Genomic DNA, 20,819 nt, shown 5'->3' with positions numbered 1-20,819 from the left:
GAGGGTGACATTTGACAGACCCCGGGGTGGGTGTCACCGGGGAACGGGGTGTGTAGGGGGGTGGGGAATGAACAAGGTGTTTTAGCAGAGTGGGTGTGCGCTGGGTTGGGGGGTCAGGGGGACATGACAAGATGGAGATGCTGGTAGCACCCTGTGTCTGCAGTGAGGCAGGAGAGGGAAGAGCTGTTCCCTTCGCTGTTTGCCAGTGCGAGCGAGGGCTGGGCAGCCCCTTCCCCTCAGTGCCTGTCATCTTCCCCTCTGCGAGTCCATTTTACGTTCCTCAGCCATCTGCCCGTCAAGTGGTCCCTGGAGGTCCCCGAGGTCATGAAGGAAATCGTAGAATGGTTAAGAGTCAGAAGGGACCTTAAGGATCACCTAGTTCCAACCCCCCTGCCATGGACAGGAACACCTCCCACCAGACCAGGTTGCTCAAAGCCCCATCCAACCTGGCCTTGAACACCTCCAGGGATGGGGCATCCACAGCTTCCCTGGGCAACCTGTTCCGGTGCCTCACCACCCTCACAGTAAAGAATTTCTTCCTAATATGTAATCTAAATCTACCCTCTTTCAGTTTAAAACCATTACCCCTCATACATATATGTAATATATATAATACTTCTTATTCTGCAAATCCTATTAAGGAAAACTGACATAATACCGTAAATTTCCCCCCCCAGGTAACGACTAGGTTGTATTGTAGCACAACTGGCACAGAAAGGTAGTTCCCAGATTAAGAGTATGAGGTGAAGTGTGGCCTCCAACAAGGCACAGTACAAGACCTGCCTATTCTGCATCTGTGCTGTCCTGGTAAACACCTCTTATATGTACCCAGTCACAGAATCACAGAATGGTCAGGTTTGGAAGGGACCTCTGGAGATCGTCTAGTCCAACCCCCCTGCCAAAGCAGGTTCACCTACAGCAGGTTGGACAGGAATGCATCCAGGGTTTTGAGTATCTCCAGAGAAGGAGACTCCATAGCCTCTTTGGGCAGCCTGTTCCATTGCTCTGTCACCCTCGATGCTCCTCAAAGAGCTATAAACCTTAACACTACTAATTCAGTTACAACATAGTGGGTTTTTTTTGTTTGTATTGTTTTAACATGGCTTCTGATTATGCCATCCAGTGGAAGAGGCAGTCTTAAAGAAAACCTTACAAATGTTAAGCTTTCATGCTGACGTCCATACTGAAGTGACTTCAGACTCGCAGAAGCTTGGTGTGGGGAAGACCAAATCTGTTTTAGGCATAGCCAGTTCCAGTACAGTGTCTCAGCACATAAAAATACAACTTATTTGTTCATAGTCCAGAAAGAATTTAAAATACTATGTGAAGCTCCTGAATTTCATTGGACTTTACCCTGAGGCATGATCCAAGAATAGAAAAACATCACAAACTCTACATTTCTCAAGCCCCGATGTTAATAATTAATCCTAAAAAACGTAGAACTGTTTAAAAAATATAGCATCTGGATCAGGAAAGCAGAATATATGTCCCTTGTCTAAACTACATGCTGGTAACCTTTTTTTTTAAAAACAGGTAGCAGAATGGTGATTATTTCAGTTTTGTTCAGAACTGGAAATGTTTTTGGCAATTACTAATCAGAAGCAAAAAATCACACATTTATGTACAAATTAATACGCGCAGGTTGCGTATTTGCTGTGGTGAAAACTAGGATAAAATAACCTGTTGAAATGTATGACACCCCAAAAGATGGTATATCAAGAAAAAAATAACAAAACGTTTTCTTTTATAAATAGAAAAAAGCAAACCTCAGATATTCAAAAAGGAATAAGAAGGCTGTCTGAATGCTACATTCAGAATTCAAGTTGTGAAGTATATAGCCACATCAGGTGCGATATATGGACTTAAAGGAGGTTTAACATTACAGTCAAACTAATCACTTGAATCACTTTTGCATAACAATTCAGCAAAATTCAACTTGAGTTATGGCAGCACAATGAGTTTCTTTGAGATGTATTCTTGCCACAGATCTGCATTTGTACTCCAGTTTTAAAATTGGATCTGTACAGGTAGAAAGAGCTGATCCTATTCTGCAAAACCACAGCTTATATTTAGGCACGTGGCATTTTTGGCTGTGTTACGTAGACCAAGATTTTATGTAAAATCCAAATGGCTTTGTGTTGAACAGGTTCTAGTGGTTCAGCTGCCACTTACATACTGGAAACCTGAGTTCCCAAACTGTTGTTCGTTTTCATTTGCCTTATGAGAAGCATTTCAGTTTGTGGGATTTTTTACCTTTAATCCATTATTTTAAACTCTACAGGTGGAACTATGCTTATGTGCTGTAATTAGTTCAGATTTTACATGTTAAAATTGAATTTTTAGTAAGGTGCACAGTACATATGGAATAGAGATTATTGTTACACATAAGACTGGAAAACAACATTTCTGTAAATATGTGCGTGAAATTCACATTGATTGAATTCATGGGGCAAGAATATTTATCTAGGTAAATTGAGAAGTGCAGGGAATAAGAGTTAACCATTGGGTAACCAAATGGCAAAATTCATATCGTATTCCTACCTTTAAATAAAATTAGTTAGATTGTTGAAAAGATGTTTTGCAACCATTAGGGCACAGACGTGCTTGGGAGAGCAGATGCAACGGTTTATACTGTTAAGAAGGTACTTCTAATCTATGCTACTTTTGCTTTCTTGCTAGATGTTTGTATCTAGGCAAAGTATCTCAGGTTACCTGTTTGCATTTACACATGTTGCTTTGTACTGAAGGTTAAGGTAGAGGTTTAGGGGCCAGGGCTGAGAAGTGGCCAACATGGTCAGTTTCCGTGGAACTTCTTTAGTGGGTGGGGGTTTTGGTCACTTGGTATTTTCCTATTAAGCATTATCTCCTGACATATACATTGTTATCACGTTCTTCTTCTTCACCCTTATCTCAGTGCAAGGTGGTTTTTGTCGTAGACCCTCTGGTTCATGAGGAACCATAACAATAGATTGTGGTTTCTTTGGCAGATGGAGAGGCTCAGTTTAATAATTGCAAGGTGAACACCAGCCGTTTCAAAAGTTATGCAGTGACAGAATGAGGTTTCTCTTCTCTAATATATTTCTCTCAACACATTTCTGTAGCTATGTGAAGCTGCTTTTATATTGCCCTTGTTGCACAGTCAAGACTTTTTCTTTTTCCTCCCCTGTAACTTAAGTAATTTCTTTCACATTTGTGAAACCCAAGTACACATATTACATAGTGGTCACAACTGAACTCTGCTCCTGACAAGTTTTTGTTTAGTCTTCTGTGCACCCACGAAAGGCAAGTGACCCATTTAAATCTCACTGTATTGTTGTTAATATCTAGAAAATGTAATTATTCTGTATTCCTTGAATGACCATGTAGTAATGAGAATTAACTGTCTGAACGTTTCCCTTTTTCTCTCCCCTTCCCCCATCTCTAGTACTTCAATAACATCTGCCAAAATCCAAGTGAATGGAGTCCACCTGCATTATCAGCAGACAGGAGAAGGAAGCCATGCAGTTCTTCTGCTTCCCGGAATGCTAGGTCTGGAGATTTTGTCTTATCTTTGCAGAGCAACCACCTCTTTTGCCATCTGGTCTCAAGCTAGACTGCACAAAACTAATTTGTATTATGTTCAACACCTGATTATGGAGCATTAACATTAAAAAAATTGCCACAGATACAACAGATAGGAAAAGGCAGAGTTCATGCAATCAGTTAGCAGTTTTTAAAGATTTCATTTCTTTTACCTTTTATACAATGTCTTGACTTCTGTGATAGTCACTCACACTTTTGGATTTAACTGTGCAAAGGGGGTGTCCAGCACAGGCGGCAAATAGATACACAAGGTGCAAGGTAACAGGAGGGGGGGGAAAAATCAGGTCAGCTATATTTGTTGCACAGACTGAATTATGCATTCCTTTTTAGAAACTAGGTGCATTCCAAATGAATTAATAGACATAGTGCAGCACTTGCAGTTTATTATCATAGTGAAAAACGCACAGCTGAGACTTGCTTTTTGCTTTAAAATGTATTTTCATTTTTTGGTTATTCAGGGCAACATCATTAAGATTCTCAGCAGCTTTTTGATATGGACAACAGGTTCTGCTAGCTAAGTGGTATCTGTCCATCGAGACCACTGCTTTTGATATCAACCTTTTGAAATTAACACAGGCTTTTTTTTTTTTTTTTTTTCCTGAGTTCTTGCAGTTCTGAAGAACCAATCAGACTTACTATCAGTTCACAGCAGGCTGTCAGTAGGACTGTTACTGTGGTCAGAGTTGGGCTAATGCTTAACTGAATTGCTGGATCAAGATAATAGAATGTCAAGAACTGAAGGGCAGGAAGTGGTTCTTTCTTTCAAAGAAATCTCAAGGGGATGGTGGGAAAAGTTAACATTAGGCGTGCTTTGGTTGTCATATACTTTAACCTATTCATTTTAAACAGCTTTTTAAACTAGTAATCCTGTTGCCAATGCTAACTCTGTAAATAGAAATAATGTATTTCTTCAGTTGTGAGTAATATTATTATGTGTACATTGCTATTGTTCAGTTAGCATTATTACAAACAGTAATAGTTAGGCTTAGTATCTTTACCATTATTAAGTGTATTGTTTAATAGTTTTGGGCAACACGTAGGGGTGAGCTTTACATTCTGACTGTTACATACTTCTTAACCTTTGTACTGATACTGATTTTTCAATATTATTGTATACTACTTACAGTATTAACAGCCTAATGAGTGCATCACAGCATCCAGATAAGTGCTTTTTAGCTCAATAGAATTAGTCTTGAGACTATTTGTAAACTACATTAAAACAAAAGTGATGTTTCTCTTTCTAACTAAAAAAGTATTGAGAAGACATAGCATTCAGATATGCTTTCAACCTTGTGGAATTTTTTTTAAGTTACAAAAAATATAACAAGCCTATGCATGATAGTACAGAGATTCATACAAAGCCTATATAAGAATATTAATCAGGTTGCATTGGTATTTTTCAAATAACTTGATATTTTTCTTCTGACTTTAGCTATTAATTGTTGTTGCAAGAGAGAGGAGATCATGCCAGGCTGTAGTCAGCTCAACGTGGCATACTATATACAGGTTCTTTTATCATTTAGACCAGTTGATGGTATAGGAGGAGTTACCTGAGGACATATTTCTCCAAGTAAACAGAAGGAAAAACCTTAAATGCCCTTAAATGGCCTTTTTAATATAATGATGGATAGCCAATTTGAAACTTGATTTACATCATTTGAATATATGATATCTGAACAGGTTTTAATCAAGTAGCTTGTGATACTGTTACCACATGACTGTAATGTAAATAAGAAATAAATTGTGGTCTTACCTTCATGCTAGTGTTCATAAACGGCTTAGTGCAATAAACTGGAGTATTTAATTTTTTTAATCCTTTGAAGGTCTGAGACATCATTAAAAGAAACTTCTCTGCATCGGAAAAATGGCTGTATTTGGCTTATTTTGGTAACATACTGCTAGAAAAATTAAAAGTTACAGTTTTATGCTTTTGTGTCACCAGTGTCTCCTCAGGCAATAAAGTATCTAAAACTCAGCTTTAAGCATCAGTATTCTCATAGAAGTGTTTTATCAAATAAGAACAACTGTCTCACACAGTGCTTCTCAGTTACAAATTTGTAGCTAGAGTTAGTATATTCCTCCTCTTTCAGTTTCATCTGTGCTATCCAGATAAACAGCAATGGCCATGCTAGTGCTTTAAATCTGTTAAAGCTAAATCCCTACCCAGGTAACTCAGTTTAAGATTCTGTATTAAAGCATCTGCGTAGAGCACAGCTTTTGATAAGCTTATATGCCTACCAGAAATGGTTTGTTCTGAGCATATTGCAGATAGTTCTAAAGATTTTTATTGTGCTATTTCCTGTCTGAGAGTTGCAATGGTTAGTTACTATTAGAGATAAAGTGTACTTCAGTTGATGGATAATCTCTTTTTTAGAATTAAAATACAAGTTTCCCCAGGTTTCCATTCAGAGTATGTATTATGGTGGTTACTATAATTGAAAAATTATGATGTTTCAGGGTGTGGTGAAACCGATTTTGGACCACAGCTCAAGTCTATGAATAAGAAACTTTTCACAATTGTTGCTTGGGATCCTCGGGGATATGGACAGTCCATTCCTCCATCTCGAGACTTTCCTCCAGATTTCTTTGAGAGGGATGCAAAAGATGCTGTGGATCTTATGCAGGTAAATCTATTCTGAGATTTTATTATTTTACATATATATATACATATTTAAAAGCTGTTTTCCTGAAATTTTGAGAAGGAGGAAGAGTACTGTTAAGCAGGTTGTTTGCAGCAGACAGCAAATTATGCAAAAGAGCATACAAATGAAGGCTTAAAACTGGGCAGGTGCACACTACTCAGAAAAATATTTTCTTCTTCCATCTCTTCTGCAATTTACATAGAGGTTCAGCAGTGAGAATTAATTATAAAGCAATATTTTTTTATTCCAAGACCCTGCCCTAAGAGTTTTGCAGCCAGGACCCATGTAAGTTTAGGTAAAGTGTATATCAAACCCAAAGTCTATGCTAAGTGGTTTAACTGAAGGGATGACAGTAGTGAAATGCTCTTAGAAAATTTTCTAGCTAATAGAATCTTGGCGTTTTGCCTTGAGCAGCCCATTTCAAGAAACAGTTGATTCTGAAAATTAACTTGACACTTTGCATTTTACAGCACATTACTGAAATAATTTTTGTGGGAAATCGAAGGGTTCCTGTGATCATACCAGATCTTAATAACTAATACAGCTATTGTGATTATAAAGAATATTACCAAAAGCTGTTATTACTTCTCCATCTTGCAGAATTTTTTATTTCAAATCTGTGTTTCTGTGTTTCTCTTTTATTCCATCCTATAAGTGCAAATGCTCTTTTCTGGTTTAGTGTCAACTAATATTTCAGCTTTGTTGTATTAAGCCGTACAGTCTCTTTGGCCATGTTAAGAAAGTTAGCAGAGCATTAAAATTCCAAAAATATGAGACAAGATTCAAACAGTCAAGTCAATCCAACTGTATTTCTGTAATAAGCAGTAACCTTGCAGAAACCCATCTGAAACTGGAAATGCAGCCTTCCTGGAGCATTCTGCGTAGCAAAACAAAATAAGTCTGACAGCAGAATGAGGATTAATGCACAGTTTTGCCCTCTAACTATAAAAGCAGTCTCTCTGCACCGTAAATCACCAATTTCTTCTGCTATGATAACAAAGAAAATAAAGATGCTGCCATGGATAGGTGACAAACTTTCAGTCTAAATGGTTGTTACCTCTTTCCTGCCTCTGTTCAAATACAAATAAATGCGAAATAGAAAACAGACCTGTCCCCAAAGAGAACGCAACCATGTAGCTTCCAGTCAAACAGGACAGCAGCCTACCACTCGCTAAAGCTGCCAAAACAAATGAGACATAGCATCCTGTTTTTTTGAAGATGTTTATTGACATAAGCATATAAGAACAAACTATTAAAATCTTCCCAAGCATGGTTAACTTGCTTCTATTTTAGCATAACATAAAGGATAACACAAATCCCAAGGAATCATTGCGACTAGGATTTCCAGAATAAAACAAAGCCATAACTCCTGCAGAGGTCTTTATAATGATGTATGGTTTGCACACACCATCTGTCCTACGCTACCAAAAAAACCCATCCATGTAGGTGAGCCTTCAGAATCTTTATTCTAGGCTCCTTCAGAACCTTTATTCTAGACTCCTTCGGATTCTGGTGTCTCTGCTGGAGCTGTAAGTGCTGCAAGGTTTCTGTGAAATAACAAAAGCTGCAACTCTGCAGAGTATTTAGCACCTCAATGCAGATGACACTGCTCTGTATCACCATATGTGTTCTGTGAAGGGGTTTGCTTGAAATAAAAGGAGTATAATGCAAATAAGTCCACTTTGCCGCACTCCATCCCAATGTCTAACCATAGCAAAGGCCACTAGCGTTCAAACAATCATGGAAATAATTAGTGTTGATATTTAAGAGGTTCTTACTCTTCAGAGCTACTGTCCTAGTGAAAGGATGGGCTTGGGCTTCTCCACGTTTTTGTACATCAACCGCAACCCTTATTTGTGATATACTCCCTGAGATCAAATGAAAGCATACGGTACAGAGTACTGGTGTATTGCAACTCACTGTTGTAAGTCACTTCTGTCACAGCATACGTGATCGTTTGATTGAATTTCAATGCCTGGATGGAGGAGGTGATTTCAGAAGAGGTTTTGTTTACTACAAAGTAAAGCTAACACAAAGTCACCCACAGAATTGAGGAGGTGCAACCAGCTCTCAGGTTGTTGCCAATGTTAGGTAGAGGCCTGTACTGTAAGTCGTTCAAGATTAGAGAAGCACACGTGCATGTCATATCCAACACATCTGTTATATCACATTTATTCTTTGAAGCCTTCCAAAAAACAATCAAATTCCCCCTGCTGCAAAGGCACCCTGAGACAACCCAAAGAATGTGTCAAGATAATGGCTAGTAAACAAGAGAAGTACTGGAGGCAAATAGATCTCAGCTGAAGCATTGGCGAATAACCTGGCACGAAGAACAAAAATTTTAATCAGCTATTCCACCCATAAGTCGACTCTGAGATACGTAATTTGCTATTGGAGATAGGAGAACAGCAGCAGCAATGGCAAAAACTTAAACTTTACAAGCACTGCTGCCAAATACTGAAAGTTGCCAAGACACCAGTAACCCTTCAGCAGCACTATACTGAATGTAGGTCACAGATAAATACTTTTTCAGCAGGCCAGAGCCAACTTGTGATCAGCTGCTAAAATTCAAAGTTCTCTTTTCTTGCTGTCAGCTCTTACCTTACATGTCTCTTTCTTTCCCCTACCTTATTTTCTTTCCAGGCTTAGCTGGGTGAAATCTAATATTGAGCAACACTACAGTGAACCTAATACCAAGGAAGAAGCCAAAACCAGAAAAGCCTGCTAGCGATAGAAGTTTGCTAGGTATTGAGTTGACCGATCAAGTTATGCCTCACATGAGCATTAAGTTTGCAAACAGGAGTAAGCTTCCAGATTAGAAACTGCTTTTTCTCTCTCTGTAGTTGTTTCTCTCACTGCCTGCATTTTTGCTTTCTTTGGACAGAAGAAAGCAAGCCTGCACTTCCAACGACAGAACACCAAGCACCAAAACAAGACATTCAACTAACTTGCTCTTTTTCCTCCAAAAGTACCTCATCTTTCTTAATCACATCTGAAAGGCTGTAATCTCTGCAAAGACAAACAAAAAAAGGCCCTTTGAAACCTTTGAGTTTGTTTGTGAAAGAGTGCACAAACTGAGGTTTCTGTATGCAAAACTGCAAATACTGCTTAGCCATTGAATATTGGCCCTATACAACTTTCAGATGCTTTTGCTCCTGAGTGCCTTTACCTTCCCCACCCTTTGCCCTCTGAACATCACAAAATCCTCTCTCCTGTCCCTGCCAGTACCCCCTACCACAAATTGTGGTATATGAGGAAAGAAGAGTTTCAAATTCTAGTGGAGACATTGTACAAGTCAGAATGAATTAAGGTCTTGGTTGTCATATTTTTTGCCCTGAGCCACCTTTTTCGAGAAGGAGGAATTTCATTATTAACATTTGGAATTGCTATTCACCATGAAGTAACATTTAAAATGTACACTGAAAAGCTACAGAAAATGTGAATTAGGCACTAAAATTTGATACAATCCTGCAGCAAATACTTGAAGCATATTTTGGTTGTTACAGAGCAGATTTACTTTTTTTTTTAGATCAGCGAGTATCAGTAAGTTAGATCACTGGGTTCCATTTCTCAAGCCTTAAACTTTTCTTTTTCCTAAGTTCATCTTGGTGTTGGAGTACCTACCATCCCACACCATGATAGTCTTTACCAACTTGGTTCCAAGAGAATCCACAGATTCTTGATACCATCAAGTTCTCTAAAAAGGTCTTTACTCTCCATTGTAAATAAATATTTCTTAATTTCAAGAGGACTTTTTAAAATGCAGCAAGAATCTAATATGGCTACTGCCCATTTCTTTAAATAGTTGGAGAAAATTGGAAAAGCAGTAAAATTTCTAATTTTCTAAATATTTGAACTTTTTTAAAGTATTTTTACGTACAGCAGGAAAATTATATTTTCTAATTATGAAAGCTAACTATAGTTCAACTATGTAGTGTTGTGTCTATATCTGCACTGTTAGTTTTCAAGACATATTTGATATTTGCTTGTAAGACCAGCTGATGATTTGCATATAACTTTTTTGTACAAATCAAGGCACTGAAATTTAAGAAGTTCTCTTTGCTGGGGTGGAGTGATGGTGGAATTACAGCTCTCATTGCAGCTGCAAAGTATCCAACTCTTATCCACAAGTTGGTTGTCTGGGGAGCAAATGCCAGCGTTACTCAAGAGGATGTGAGAATTTATAATGGTATGTACAAACTGAATATCGTATCCTAAAAGAATTATTTTCATTTCTTCTTGACCTAAAGATCTTAGTCACACAACAGCTGAATGGAGACAGAGTTGACAACATAACAAACCTTAAAGAGCAGGACACAAAATTCACCAAGTTGCTAAGTATAAGGGTAGATTAAAGTCATGGTGAGAAACTCCCTAACAATTACTCCAAGGGTAATATAATGTAATTTTTAAAAAGTCCTTACCAAGAGCTGCTGAAAAGCATAAGTTATAATAGCTTATCAGTAGTTTTCAGAAAGTAAAATTTTTCTTGCTATAACAAGTTCCTAAAAATAAATTGCAAATAATACTACTGATTCCAGGCTTGATGTCCTTTCTCACGTCTTGCGCAACTTTAGACAAGGTCCACAGAAAAATCACTGGGCTAGCATGTAACAAATTTTGCCTCTAGGGCCTATGTAATACATAGACAGTAAGAAAATAAGCTCATAACTTACCATTTGCATTAAGGAAGCAAATTAATTATTCAAGTAAGTGTCCCAGGATGCCTTTCTTATTTGTATTCCTTTAATTATTGTGGCTACAAAACCTTTGCAAAGTAAAGAAATGTAGGATTTGTGATCCTTTTTCCACTCACATGAAATAGAATCTAACCATTTTGTCACCTTAAAGGAAAATAGCAAAACCTGCTAGTGAATTCATAAAGAGACCTTACTTCCTTTTGAAATTAGAAGAGGCACTCAGCAAATGTAACCCAGTATAGCTTCATTGAAGTGATTGGATTTTGATTTATACCAGGTGTGAAATCTGACTGTCTCCCTTCAGCTAAATTACAAGTGCATGTGTTGCATACGTGTACTTACCTCACCTATACTAAAGCACTTTCATTGGTGGTAGTAGTAGTAGTATTTTTAGTTCAGTAAGCAGAATGCTTTTTACCTGTGTAAATGCACTGCTTTATTTCTTTACATACTTTTATATGTATGAAGTTTTTATTATGTAGTTATGAAATGCATGTCAGTTAGTATCAGCCAACAGGCTAAATATAAAAAAAAAAAAAAAAAAAGTCTTACTTTACATGAAGCACTCACAGCAATGCTGACCTCTTTGTGGACTGGTGCTTTCAACATCTCTGTCTGGGTGATGGAGCTCAGAGAGCAGCAGCACAAGCCTTCTACAACTGGCCCATCAGTGCATCTCAGCTGGAGTGAAGGGCTTCGTAGGAGAGAAAGGTGTTTATTTGGTATCTGTGTCTCTTCAACATTAGCTTGCCCCCACCTCACCCCTCTTTTTAAATTAAGGCCAGCCACAAGGATAAACTAGTAGATTCTATAAGGGAAACAGCTGTTCAGTAACAGCTAGCCTGGGATGAGCAAACTCATTTCCAGTTGGATGCTGTTATAAAGCACTTTCAGTCACTGCTACCTTGCTCATTTAGCTGGTCAGGTTCTGTTTGTTAATTAACACCTTCTTCCCTTAATTCCCATTTGAAACCAATTAAAAGCTTTGCTAGTGGCATATATTGCTGTTTAACGATTCAGTACTTTCAGATTGTCTGCTATGCCAACATTGTTTTGGGCTTTATTGATACAAAGCTGTACAGCTGAGGTACAGTTTTGTGAAAGTTACTCCTGTGGATATCTGGTTTGTAAGCAGTACTGAAAATGTTAGGGGGAAAAAATAGGTAAATCTGATAAATAAATAACTAGAAGGTCAGATTATTTGTACAGCTTTAGCCAGCCTGCCATGAGTCACAGGGCTCTACTAAGTAGAGTCGCTTGTTTTTCTGTAAGTCTATGGCAAATGTACCATGATGTCAGCCTGCTGGAATGCCTGAGTAAGAGCTTCCTTCCTCCGAATACTGGTAGGAGCCATGGAAGAACTTCCATCCACGAGCCAAAGCAAAGGGCTGAAGGATATAAAAAAGAATCGCCAGTTCTGGCACACCGTTATAGAACAGTCCCCTTTTTATACACAGTGTACCTCCTTGAGCTCCTCTTGTGCAAACCCTCCAAAAAAGAAACATCAGAAGTTTTAGGACTGGGTCCCTGGTTATTATTATTTAATGCTATTCCTTGTGACTACAATAACAAGACAGTCTTCTGCAACTCAGAAAGACCCCAGCAGAGATCATAAAACTACCTTTCCATACTACGAAATGTTTAAAACCATCCAGTGTGGTTTCAAGTTTGAAATACACATCTGCAGTCTGGTTTGAAAACTTAACTCATATTAGGTGTTGACAGTACTGGGTGGTATCTTGTTGCCAGAAAGGACTTAACATATTTCAATGTGATTTTACGTAGGCATCCGAGATGTTTCAAAGTGGAGTGAAAAGGTCAAGAAACCACTAGAAGAGATGTATGGACATAAATACTTTGCAAAAACCTGTGAGGCTTGGGTAGATGGAATATCTCGCTTTGCTGAAAAATCAGATGGTAAGGCTTTTACAATGTTAAACTGAAGCAATTATAGTAGCAGACAGTTCTGGATAAAAAAAATATAACAGTACGCCTAACAGCCAGTAAAGGAAGGACTCTGCATATGGCATTAAAAACTGGTTCTGACTCACACTCATGAATAAAGCAATTACTTTGTAGATGGTTCACAGAACCAGCAAGGTACAGGAGGAAAACACATTTATGGGAAGCACAAGCTGATGAGTCTTTCCTCTTGTTCTGCCACAAAACTACATTATTAAATCATTGCTTTTGTGCAGACTGAACAGGAGGGATTCTGCCCAAGCTTTTTCCTTCTCTCCTCTCTCAGTATCAAAGGATTACCTCTTGGTGACATTGTTAAGATATCCTAAGTGAGGCATGTTCATTCCAGTTCTGGAAACAGGAACTGAAGCACTATTTCAAAACTAGTAGCATATAGTGAATGAGTTAAAAAAGAAGGAAGTTCAGATTTTGAGAACTCAGAATTATCAAAACATATTTAAAAAACACTTGACAGAGCTTAGGTGTTTAAAAATCCAAAAAGAAGAGTTAAACTAGGCAATATAATCATTAGATGTTTATCTCTGAAGATTTCTGCAGTTACTGTACAGTCTTTTGTAGCCAAGGATACCTGCAGTTCTGTTTTAATTCAGAGGAAAGTTGCTTTTAAATTGCCTAAAGCAGAAATACGTAGTACATAAAACAAGGAGTTTGTAATTCTCTTGTACACATTTTCCTGTAGCACTCATAATGAAAGACAGGAGGTGACATACATTAACAGGCAGCAGGTACTACAAGGAGAACATTCCTTCATTTCATATTTTTTCCATAAAGTTTTGCACAGGATCAGCAATGTGGTACTAGAATTTCTCCCAGTAGAGTGACATAAATTATGATCTGATTTTATTTTACCCTTTCTAGAATGCACCTCCTTAAAAGTAGTTTATTCTTGAGTGCAAAGCCCAGGCTGGTCAAACTCTGGCTATGACATCTTTTTACTGCCTGCACACACCTCAAACACTATGAGATGAAGTGACTGTGAAAAAGAAGCCACCTGGAGACACGTAACAAGGAGCTGAATTACCTAGATGCTGGGGTAGATATTGGGAGAAGCCTAGCTTTTCCTAAAAAAAAAAGATAAGCAACCATCAGACTGCAGGGTTTTTTTTTCAGGCATCCTTGGAGAGGGTGATTTAGACTACAAGCAGGCCTCCTTGAAATTAAAGTTAAGACACACTGCACAAAAGGTGCAGCTATAGCAAATACTAGAAAAGGGGTTGATAAAGCCCATCAGAGATAAGAGGAGGACAGCAAAGCCTTTGCTGGTCAAAAAAACCTCAACTCAAGCTCTTTTTAAGAAATAGACTATTTGCCCTAAATGGGACAGCTTTTAGTGTGAAATGCCATAAGAAATTAACTTTTAGAAGGTGCCAACACTTAATGAAATTGAGTAAGTTGCATAAAGCTGGAAAATTCCAGATTCTTCTTGCTGTTCTGTATTTTTGGAGTAAATATAATCTAGTGGTTATAGTACAAAACTTGTTCTGAAAAACAGTCATTTGTGCAGGTGTCTGAGGACTATGGGTAAAATGTTCTAAATGAAAATATTTAGCTGGTAGAACTGCAAACTAAGTCTATATAAATAACCAAACAACTGGGAAAACTTAGTGAAACAGCTTTTCAGACTTTAGAGCTAAGGAAAGCGTGCCTATATGAGCATTAACTGTACAGATGTTAGTAGCTGCGAGGAGACAACTAGAAATAGGGCAAAGCTCAAAGATAAATGGAACACAAAACTCACCAAGTATGTTTTGCCCACAGATTCTCTTGTGAGAGCATGGCAAGTTAGGAAAAGAGCATGGAAACTGGGTTAGTAAGGGACAAGGGAAAAAGAAAGGGGGGGGAATAGAAAAGTCTTTAAGGAAAAGCATTAAAATTACTTCTAGTGAGATTAAAGACTAGCATGGATGAAATTATTCTTGAAGTTCTGTAAGATAAATGGGCAGGGAGAATAACCTTTGTATACTTTTAGTATCATTTGTATGACAGGGTTATTCATTGCACGGAGCAGAGGGTCCAGAAGGTGGAACAGGCTTGAGTATAACCTAAGTTAACTTGTTGATAAAAGTAGCAAATCTTTTAACTGACAACAGATGTAACAGAACATAGCCTAAACGCCAAGGTCATAAGGCTCAGGCTGAAAAGAAAAAAGCTAGGAAAGAGATGCATGGGTTTGCTTTGAACAGTCAAAGAGAGCCTGGGGGAAATGTGGGACAGAAGTACTTTATTTGCTCTATCCGTTTCTGCTAGTATCCATTAATGAAGCAAATTTCAGTGAAGTAACATTTTGGAGAAAGAAATGTTAATTATAGTTCTGATTACATATTTCTGCAGATTAGTTGCATGCTATCCACAAGGGGAGGCAATAGCTAGAACCCAGTGGAATTCACAGTCCTTTACAGAAGCAGTTTCAGTCTTTAATACTATTTTAAAACAAAGTGTGACCTTCATTTATTTTCTCCCTAGGTAATATCTGCCAACAGTTGCTGCCAGATATTAAATGTCCCACATTTATAATTCATGGTGAGAAAGACCCTTTGGTTCCAAGGGCTCACGCAGAATACATTCATAAGCACATCAAAGGCTCCCGGTAAGTTATACGATGGAGTATTTATAGATCATTGTTGAAGAAATGAAGTTCAAAGCCACAAAGTAAAAAACAAAACAAAACAAAACTTATTTGGACAAGTTATCTCTGCCACAGACAGAACTATTCTAAACTTCACTAGCAAGTTACAGTGCAAACAGTGTAGCTGGACCTTTCTTGTGATATAAGTATAGTATCTTAATAAGCTCCTTCCTAATGTTCTCCAAGAGAAACCAAGTAAGTTCCTTTTCCTCTTTCCACTTCACACACAGAACCACTCCCTAACGTTTATCAAAACAAGCAAATTTCTTCTCTGTTTCTCTGTTGTGGCCATTGCAATCCTTTTGTTGTGAGAGACCTTCTTTCTGCCCCATTCGGTAGAGCAGTGAATTTAGATGCTACGAGAGATTCCCAGTTATTGGAGAGGAGCACAGAATACTGATGTTTGCTCTGCCTTGATGTGAACAACCACCTCAAAGGTTTTGTTTTTCCAACTGTCCAATCTTCAGTGTTTTTAAGAAAAGCAAAATGAGAAAAAGTGTACAGCTATGCTCAGAGATACTACTTTATAAACAGGAAAATCTCAGGGCACCATCTGCTTCATTTGAAATTTCCAGCTTCCTATAAAAAGCTGGGATTTCACCAGCTGAATTTTCCTCGTAGATTTGCACACACATTAAAGAGTTCTATTACTACTTAATAACAAACCATGATGATTAGCACTGGAGAAAAGAATTAGGAGAACAAACCCCATTTTTATGAATGCAGAGTGCAGGGAACTGTTCCATTGGTGTCATCTCAGTGAAAAGTTGAGTGATATATTTATCTTAAAGGCAGCCCCGCTATTCATAGAAATGCATTATGCCACAGGAAGATGAGAACAAGAGACCTTCCTAACAATCACATGCGGGTGTTTCATTCCACGTCTGCTAGTTAGTTACTCCCACATGCCCTGCTCAGAACACCTATCATCCTGTTAGGTTTCACTGAGCTCTAAAATGCTCCAGATGCCGACTAAGGCAAGTCATCACAAAAACTAGACAATGATCAGATAGCTTCTCTTTGAAAGACAGAGGGGAAAACAGTGTTAGAAGTTGTGATCCAATACAATGTAAAGGGGTGCTTCGCGTGTCTCCATGCTGAAGTTTCCCCCCCATGTGCATTTATCAGAAAAGAAATGAGAGTAATGGTGTTCTCCGTAATTAATACTCAGGTGTATGGTCACCTTCTTCCCTTGTTGAGCTGGAGATGACATGTTCTGTTGTAAGGGAGAAAAAAAACCCCTGAAATCAAGCATATTTTCAGTAACGCATGCTCCTACCGTCAACTTTTCTTGCCTTGATTTTTATCAAGCAGTAAAGTAGAAAAAGCTTTTGCTGATTGTAGTGCAGATACATTGCATGTTTCTCTCATGGTATAAGAGTGCACCATCAATCTGTATTTGCACGGTATGGCTAGAGTTAGGTAGTGTTACACTGGCTTAACAGCAGTGCTGAATACCATCTACAGCACTATGGGTTTGTATGCCTGTGTGCTGCTTGATCTTTGATGAAGCATACTTAATGAAATTCAGACAGAAGCACTAGAAGAGCTTGGTATGTTCACACACTTTTCCCCAAGACACAACAGTACTTGTCACCACTAAAAGCAGCGAGATCCTCCATGCTGTGGTGGGGCTTAGACGACACGAAGGCAACATAACAAAGTATCAGTCAAGATGGTTTTGCCTCTGTTGAAACTGCTTAGTAAATGGTAGGATAAAATAAAGAATTTCCCACCCCCATATAAAGAAAAGAAAGCATATGCCTGAGGTATAAAGTTTTTTTTTCCCAGATAGAAAGCAACGGCAAGTAGCATTCATATCAGTATTACAGTCTGAAAATGTAACCTTCTTCATAGATACTAATCTTAAGCTTTTGTTATAGCTGAAGAAGTACTGACTGCCTTTTTCACTTTAGTGGATGAATGGATGGGGTTAGTTTTGGGTTTTACCTTTTTGTTTCAGAAATATTAGAATTCAAATGCTAATTAAGTTTGGGTGGTGACAAGAAATCTATGTTTGTAGTGATCTCTTCAGTGTGTTCACAGCCCAGCACAACCACTGTTCTCTGAAAGAGGGAAAAAAGAACTCAAGTATTTGACATACCTTTTAAAGATGGATCCCACTCACATTAATTCTGGAAGCTTATCTTCTGTGCATACCACCAGAAATGTTCCAAGGAACTAGGTCTAGGGCACAAAAATTTGTTTTAGGCTTAGTTCATCCTCCCCAAAGTGGGAGGAGTAGTATGCTCGTTGCTTCAACTGTTGCTGAGGTTCACATTCTGAACCACATACATGGGGACAGTACTTAAAAGTTACTTCAGTTCTTGGGTAACCAAGAGCAAGGAAAAAGGCAACAAATACCACATACATGGGGACAGTACTTAAAACAAAAGTTACTTCAGTTCTTGAGTAACCAAGAGCAAGGAAAAATGCAACAAATTTTAATTACCTATGCTCACAGAATATAATGCATATTCAGCATTTGATTTTTTTTTTCCCCTCCTCTTAAGGTTGCTTCTGATGCCAGAAGGAAAGCATAATCTACACCTGCGTTTTGCAGAGGACTTCAACAGACAAGTTGAGGATTTCCTACACTGACTTAAACTGTAAAACAAGTTAGAGGTGTTTGTCCTTGCCTTGTTTAGGAATTTTAGTTGGCTTTCCATTTTCATTCAAGTTACAGGTAGGTTTGAGTCCTGTAAGAAAAAACATGAAAGGTATTTGCATGAGAAGCATACATTTTGAGAATATGTAAGCCTTAGTGGATCAGAGAACACCACTGTGCTGCCAGATTTCTGACATGTCTTTAAACTTACTTCTTGACATTGGCTGAATAGCTGTTCTGTGTCCAATAGAGGTGTTAAGAAAGACAGAAAACGTGATCTAGAATACATGCCTTTATGTGCTCTTAACATTAAAGGACAAAAAACCATTGTAATAACTGGGATTCAGAACTGTTACATTGAGAAATGTGTCATAGTTACAAGTGTTGAGAGGATAATCGGGTACACAGCTTCTAGAGAACATGCTTCACCACCACTATGAGAAGTCATTCAGTACACATGCCTGCTTTACAGAAGTTCCTTTGATACCAGGGGACTTAAGCCTCATCCTCCTCTCCTTCCTCTTCAAATTCCCCCTGCTCGTCAGCAGTGGCATCCTGGTATTGCTGGTATTCGGAGACCAGGTCATTCATGTTGCTCTCGGCCTCCGTGAACTCCATTTCATCCATGCCCTCGCCGGTGTACCAGTGCAAGAAAGCCTTGCGCCGGAACATGGCCGTGAACTGCTCCGAGATCCTCTTGAAGAGCTCCTGAATAGCCGTGCTGTTGCCAATGAAGGTGGCGGACATCTTGAGGCCACGCGGGGGGATGTCGCAGACGGCCGTCTTCACATTGTTGGGGATCCACTCCACAAAGTAGCTGCTGTTCTTGTTCTGCACGTTGAGCATCTGCTCGTCCACCTCCTTCATGGACATGCGGCCCCGGAAGATGGCAGCCACCGTCAGGTAGCGACCGTGGCGGGGGTCGCAGGCGGCCATCATGTTCTTGGAGTCGAACATCTGCTGCGTCAGCTCGGGCACCGTCAGGGCTCGGTACTGCTGGCTGCCGAGGCTGGAGAGAGGGGCGAAGCCCGGCATGAAGAAGTGCAGCCGCGGGAAAGGCACCATGTTGACCGCCAGCTTGCGCAGGTCGGCGTTCAGCTGGCCGGGGAAGCGAAGGCAGGTGGTCACGCCGCTCATGGTGGCCGACACCAGGTGGTTGAGGTCCCCGTACGTGGGAGTGGTCAGCTTCAGGGTGCGGAAGCAAATGTCATACAGGGCCTCGTTGTCGATGCAGTAGGTCTCATCCGTGTTCTCCACCAGCTGGTGCACAGAGAGGGTGGCATTGTAGGGCTCCACCACCGTGTCCGACACCTTGGGGGAGGGCATGACGCTGAAGGTGTTCATGATGCGGTCGGGGTACTCCTCCCGGATCTTGCTGATGAGGAGGGTGCCCATCCCAGAGCCCGTGCCGCCGCCCAGCGAGTGGGTCAACTGGAAGCCCTGGAGGCAGTCACAGCTCTCCGACTCCTTCCTCACCACATCCAGGACAGAGTCCACCAGCTCAGCGCCTTCCGTGTAGTGCCCCTTGGCCCAGTTGTTGCCAGCCCCACTCTGACCTACAGCATCGGACAAGCAGCAAGGTGCCGTGTTAGCGCCCCGGGGACGAACAGAGATGATCCCACTTCTCCTGCCCCGTGGGGTTCGCCCCTCAGCCCTCACTCCCACCCCCACTGTGCTGTTGGGATTCAGGTTCCCCAGGTCACTGGCAACAGTCCCTCTGAGCCCTTTCTGTGCAGGGAGGTCCTGCTTCGGGGCTCCTCCATCCCACACTCACTCACCAAAGACAAAGTTGTCGGGCCGGAAGATCTGTCCAAAGGGGCCGGAGCGCACAGAGTCCATCGTGCCGGGCTCCAGGTCCACCAGGATGGCACGGGGGACGTACTTGTTGCCTGTGGGAGGAACCAGCACCAGTGTTACAGCCCCACAGCCGGTGTCACAGCAGCCCTGATGTGCTCCCTTCCGCCTCCCCCCATGTCAGTGGAGAAGCTCGCTCTCTCATAGACTACCATGCTATCAGAGCCATTCTGAGAACAAAGCTCTTCGAGGCGTCACAAGCACATGACAGCTCTTGTTCAGGGATTTTTCCAGCCACAATGAACTGCCATGTCTGCCCTATTTATTTAAGGATGCCTGAGGAAACAGACACACTTACCAGCAGCTTCATTGTAGTAGACATTGATCCTCTCCAGCTGCAGGTCGCTGTCCCCGTGGTAGCTGCCCGTGGGGTCGATGCCGTGCTCATCGCTGATGACCTCCCAGAACTAGAAAGAAATTTTTGGAAACGGGCAACGATTAACCACAGCTGGCCAGTGCCAATCACACCCACCAGCGCGGGCTGTGCATGCCGACCACTCCCTGGCATGGCACAGCAGCTGCCCGGGGAGGAAGGTGAGTCAGTGCAGCCGGGGCTTCTCTGGCCGCGGCAGCTGAACGAGCAGAGGGCAGACAGGCAGCCGGGGCACCGAGGTGCAAATTCATTGTTATATAGGTTGTACCCAAAGGATCGCAGCCCCCGGCTATCTCAAGTTCGGTGGTCTCCCATTGTCTAGCAGTGGCTTAAGACCCTCGAAAGCCTCTACAAGAAGATGGCAGCAGCTCTAACACCTTCGTTGGAGGGGGGATGTGTGCGTGAGATGAAACACGACTCGTTCCCGTTCTCTCCCTCAGGAGCGGCAGCC

At 40.4% G+C, this 20,819-nt stretch overlaps 2 protein-coding genes across 3 annotated transcripts; one reads left to right on the top strand and one right to left on the bottom strand.

Annotated features, from left to right (window-relative positions):
* The first annotated feature begins 3,418 nt into the window (after positions 1–3,418).
* On the top strand, positions 3,419–18,466 carry BPHL (biphenyl hydrolase-like (serine hydrolase)). The gene is made up of 6 exons (XM_009885245.1): positions 3,419–3,528; positions 6,040–6,206; positions 10,260–10,413; positions 12,710–12,841; positions 15,371–15,494; positions 18,047–18,466. Exons 1-6 carry the CDS (start codon positions 3,522–3,524, stop codon positions 18,132–18,134), a joined length of 672 nt encoding a protein of 223 aa, XP_009883547.1. The 5' UTR covers positions 3,419–3,521; the 3' UTR covers positions 18,135–18,466.
* LOC104286634 (tubulin beta-2 chain) lies at positions 18,423–20,400 on the bottom strand. Of its 2 annotated transcripts, none has more exons than XM_009885247.1 (3): positions 20,294–20,400; positions 19,920–20,030; positions 18,423–19,697 (listed from the first exon to the last, which is right to left on the bottom strand). In XM_009885247.1, exons 2-3 carry the CDS (start codon positions 19,978–19,980, stop codon positions 18,637–18,639), a joined length of 1,122 nt encoding a protein of 373 aa, XP_009883549.1. In that variant the 5' UTR covers positions 19,981–20,030; positions 20,294–20,400; the 3' UTR covers positions 18,423–18,636. The 2 variants fall into 2 exon arrangements, with proteins under 2 accessions (XP_009883549.1, XP_009883550.1); XM_009885248.1 differs by having other exon boundaries at positions 19,920–20,036; positions 20,291–20,396.
* Positions 20,401–20,819: the final 419 nt, after the last annotated feature.

Source organism: Charadrius vociferus, unplaced genomic scaffold, assembly GCF_000708025.1.
Source record: "Charadrius vociferus isolate BGI_N301 unplaced genomic scaffold, ASM70802v2 scaffold565, whole genome shotgun sequence".
NCBI classification, from domain to species: Eukaryota; Metazoa; Chordata; class Aves; order Charadriiformes; family Charadriidae; genus Charadrius; species Charadrius vociferus.
The sequence above is the reverse complement of the archived record's forward strand: the minus strand, read 5'-3'. Positions and strand labels throughout refer to the sequence as shown.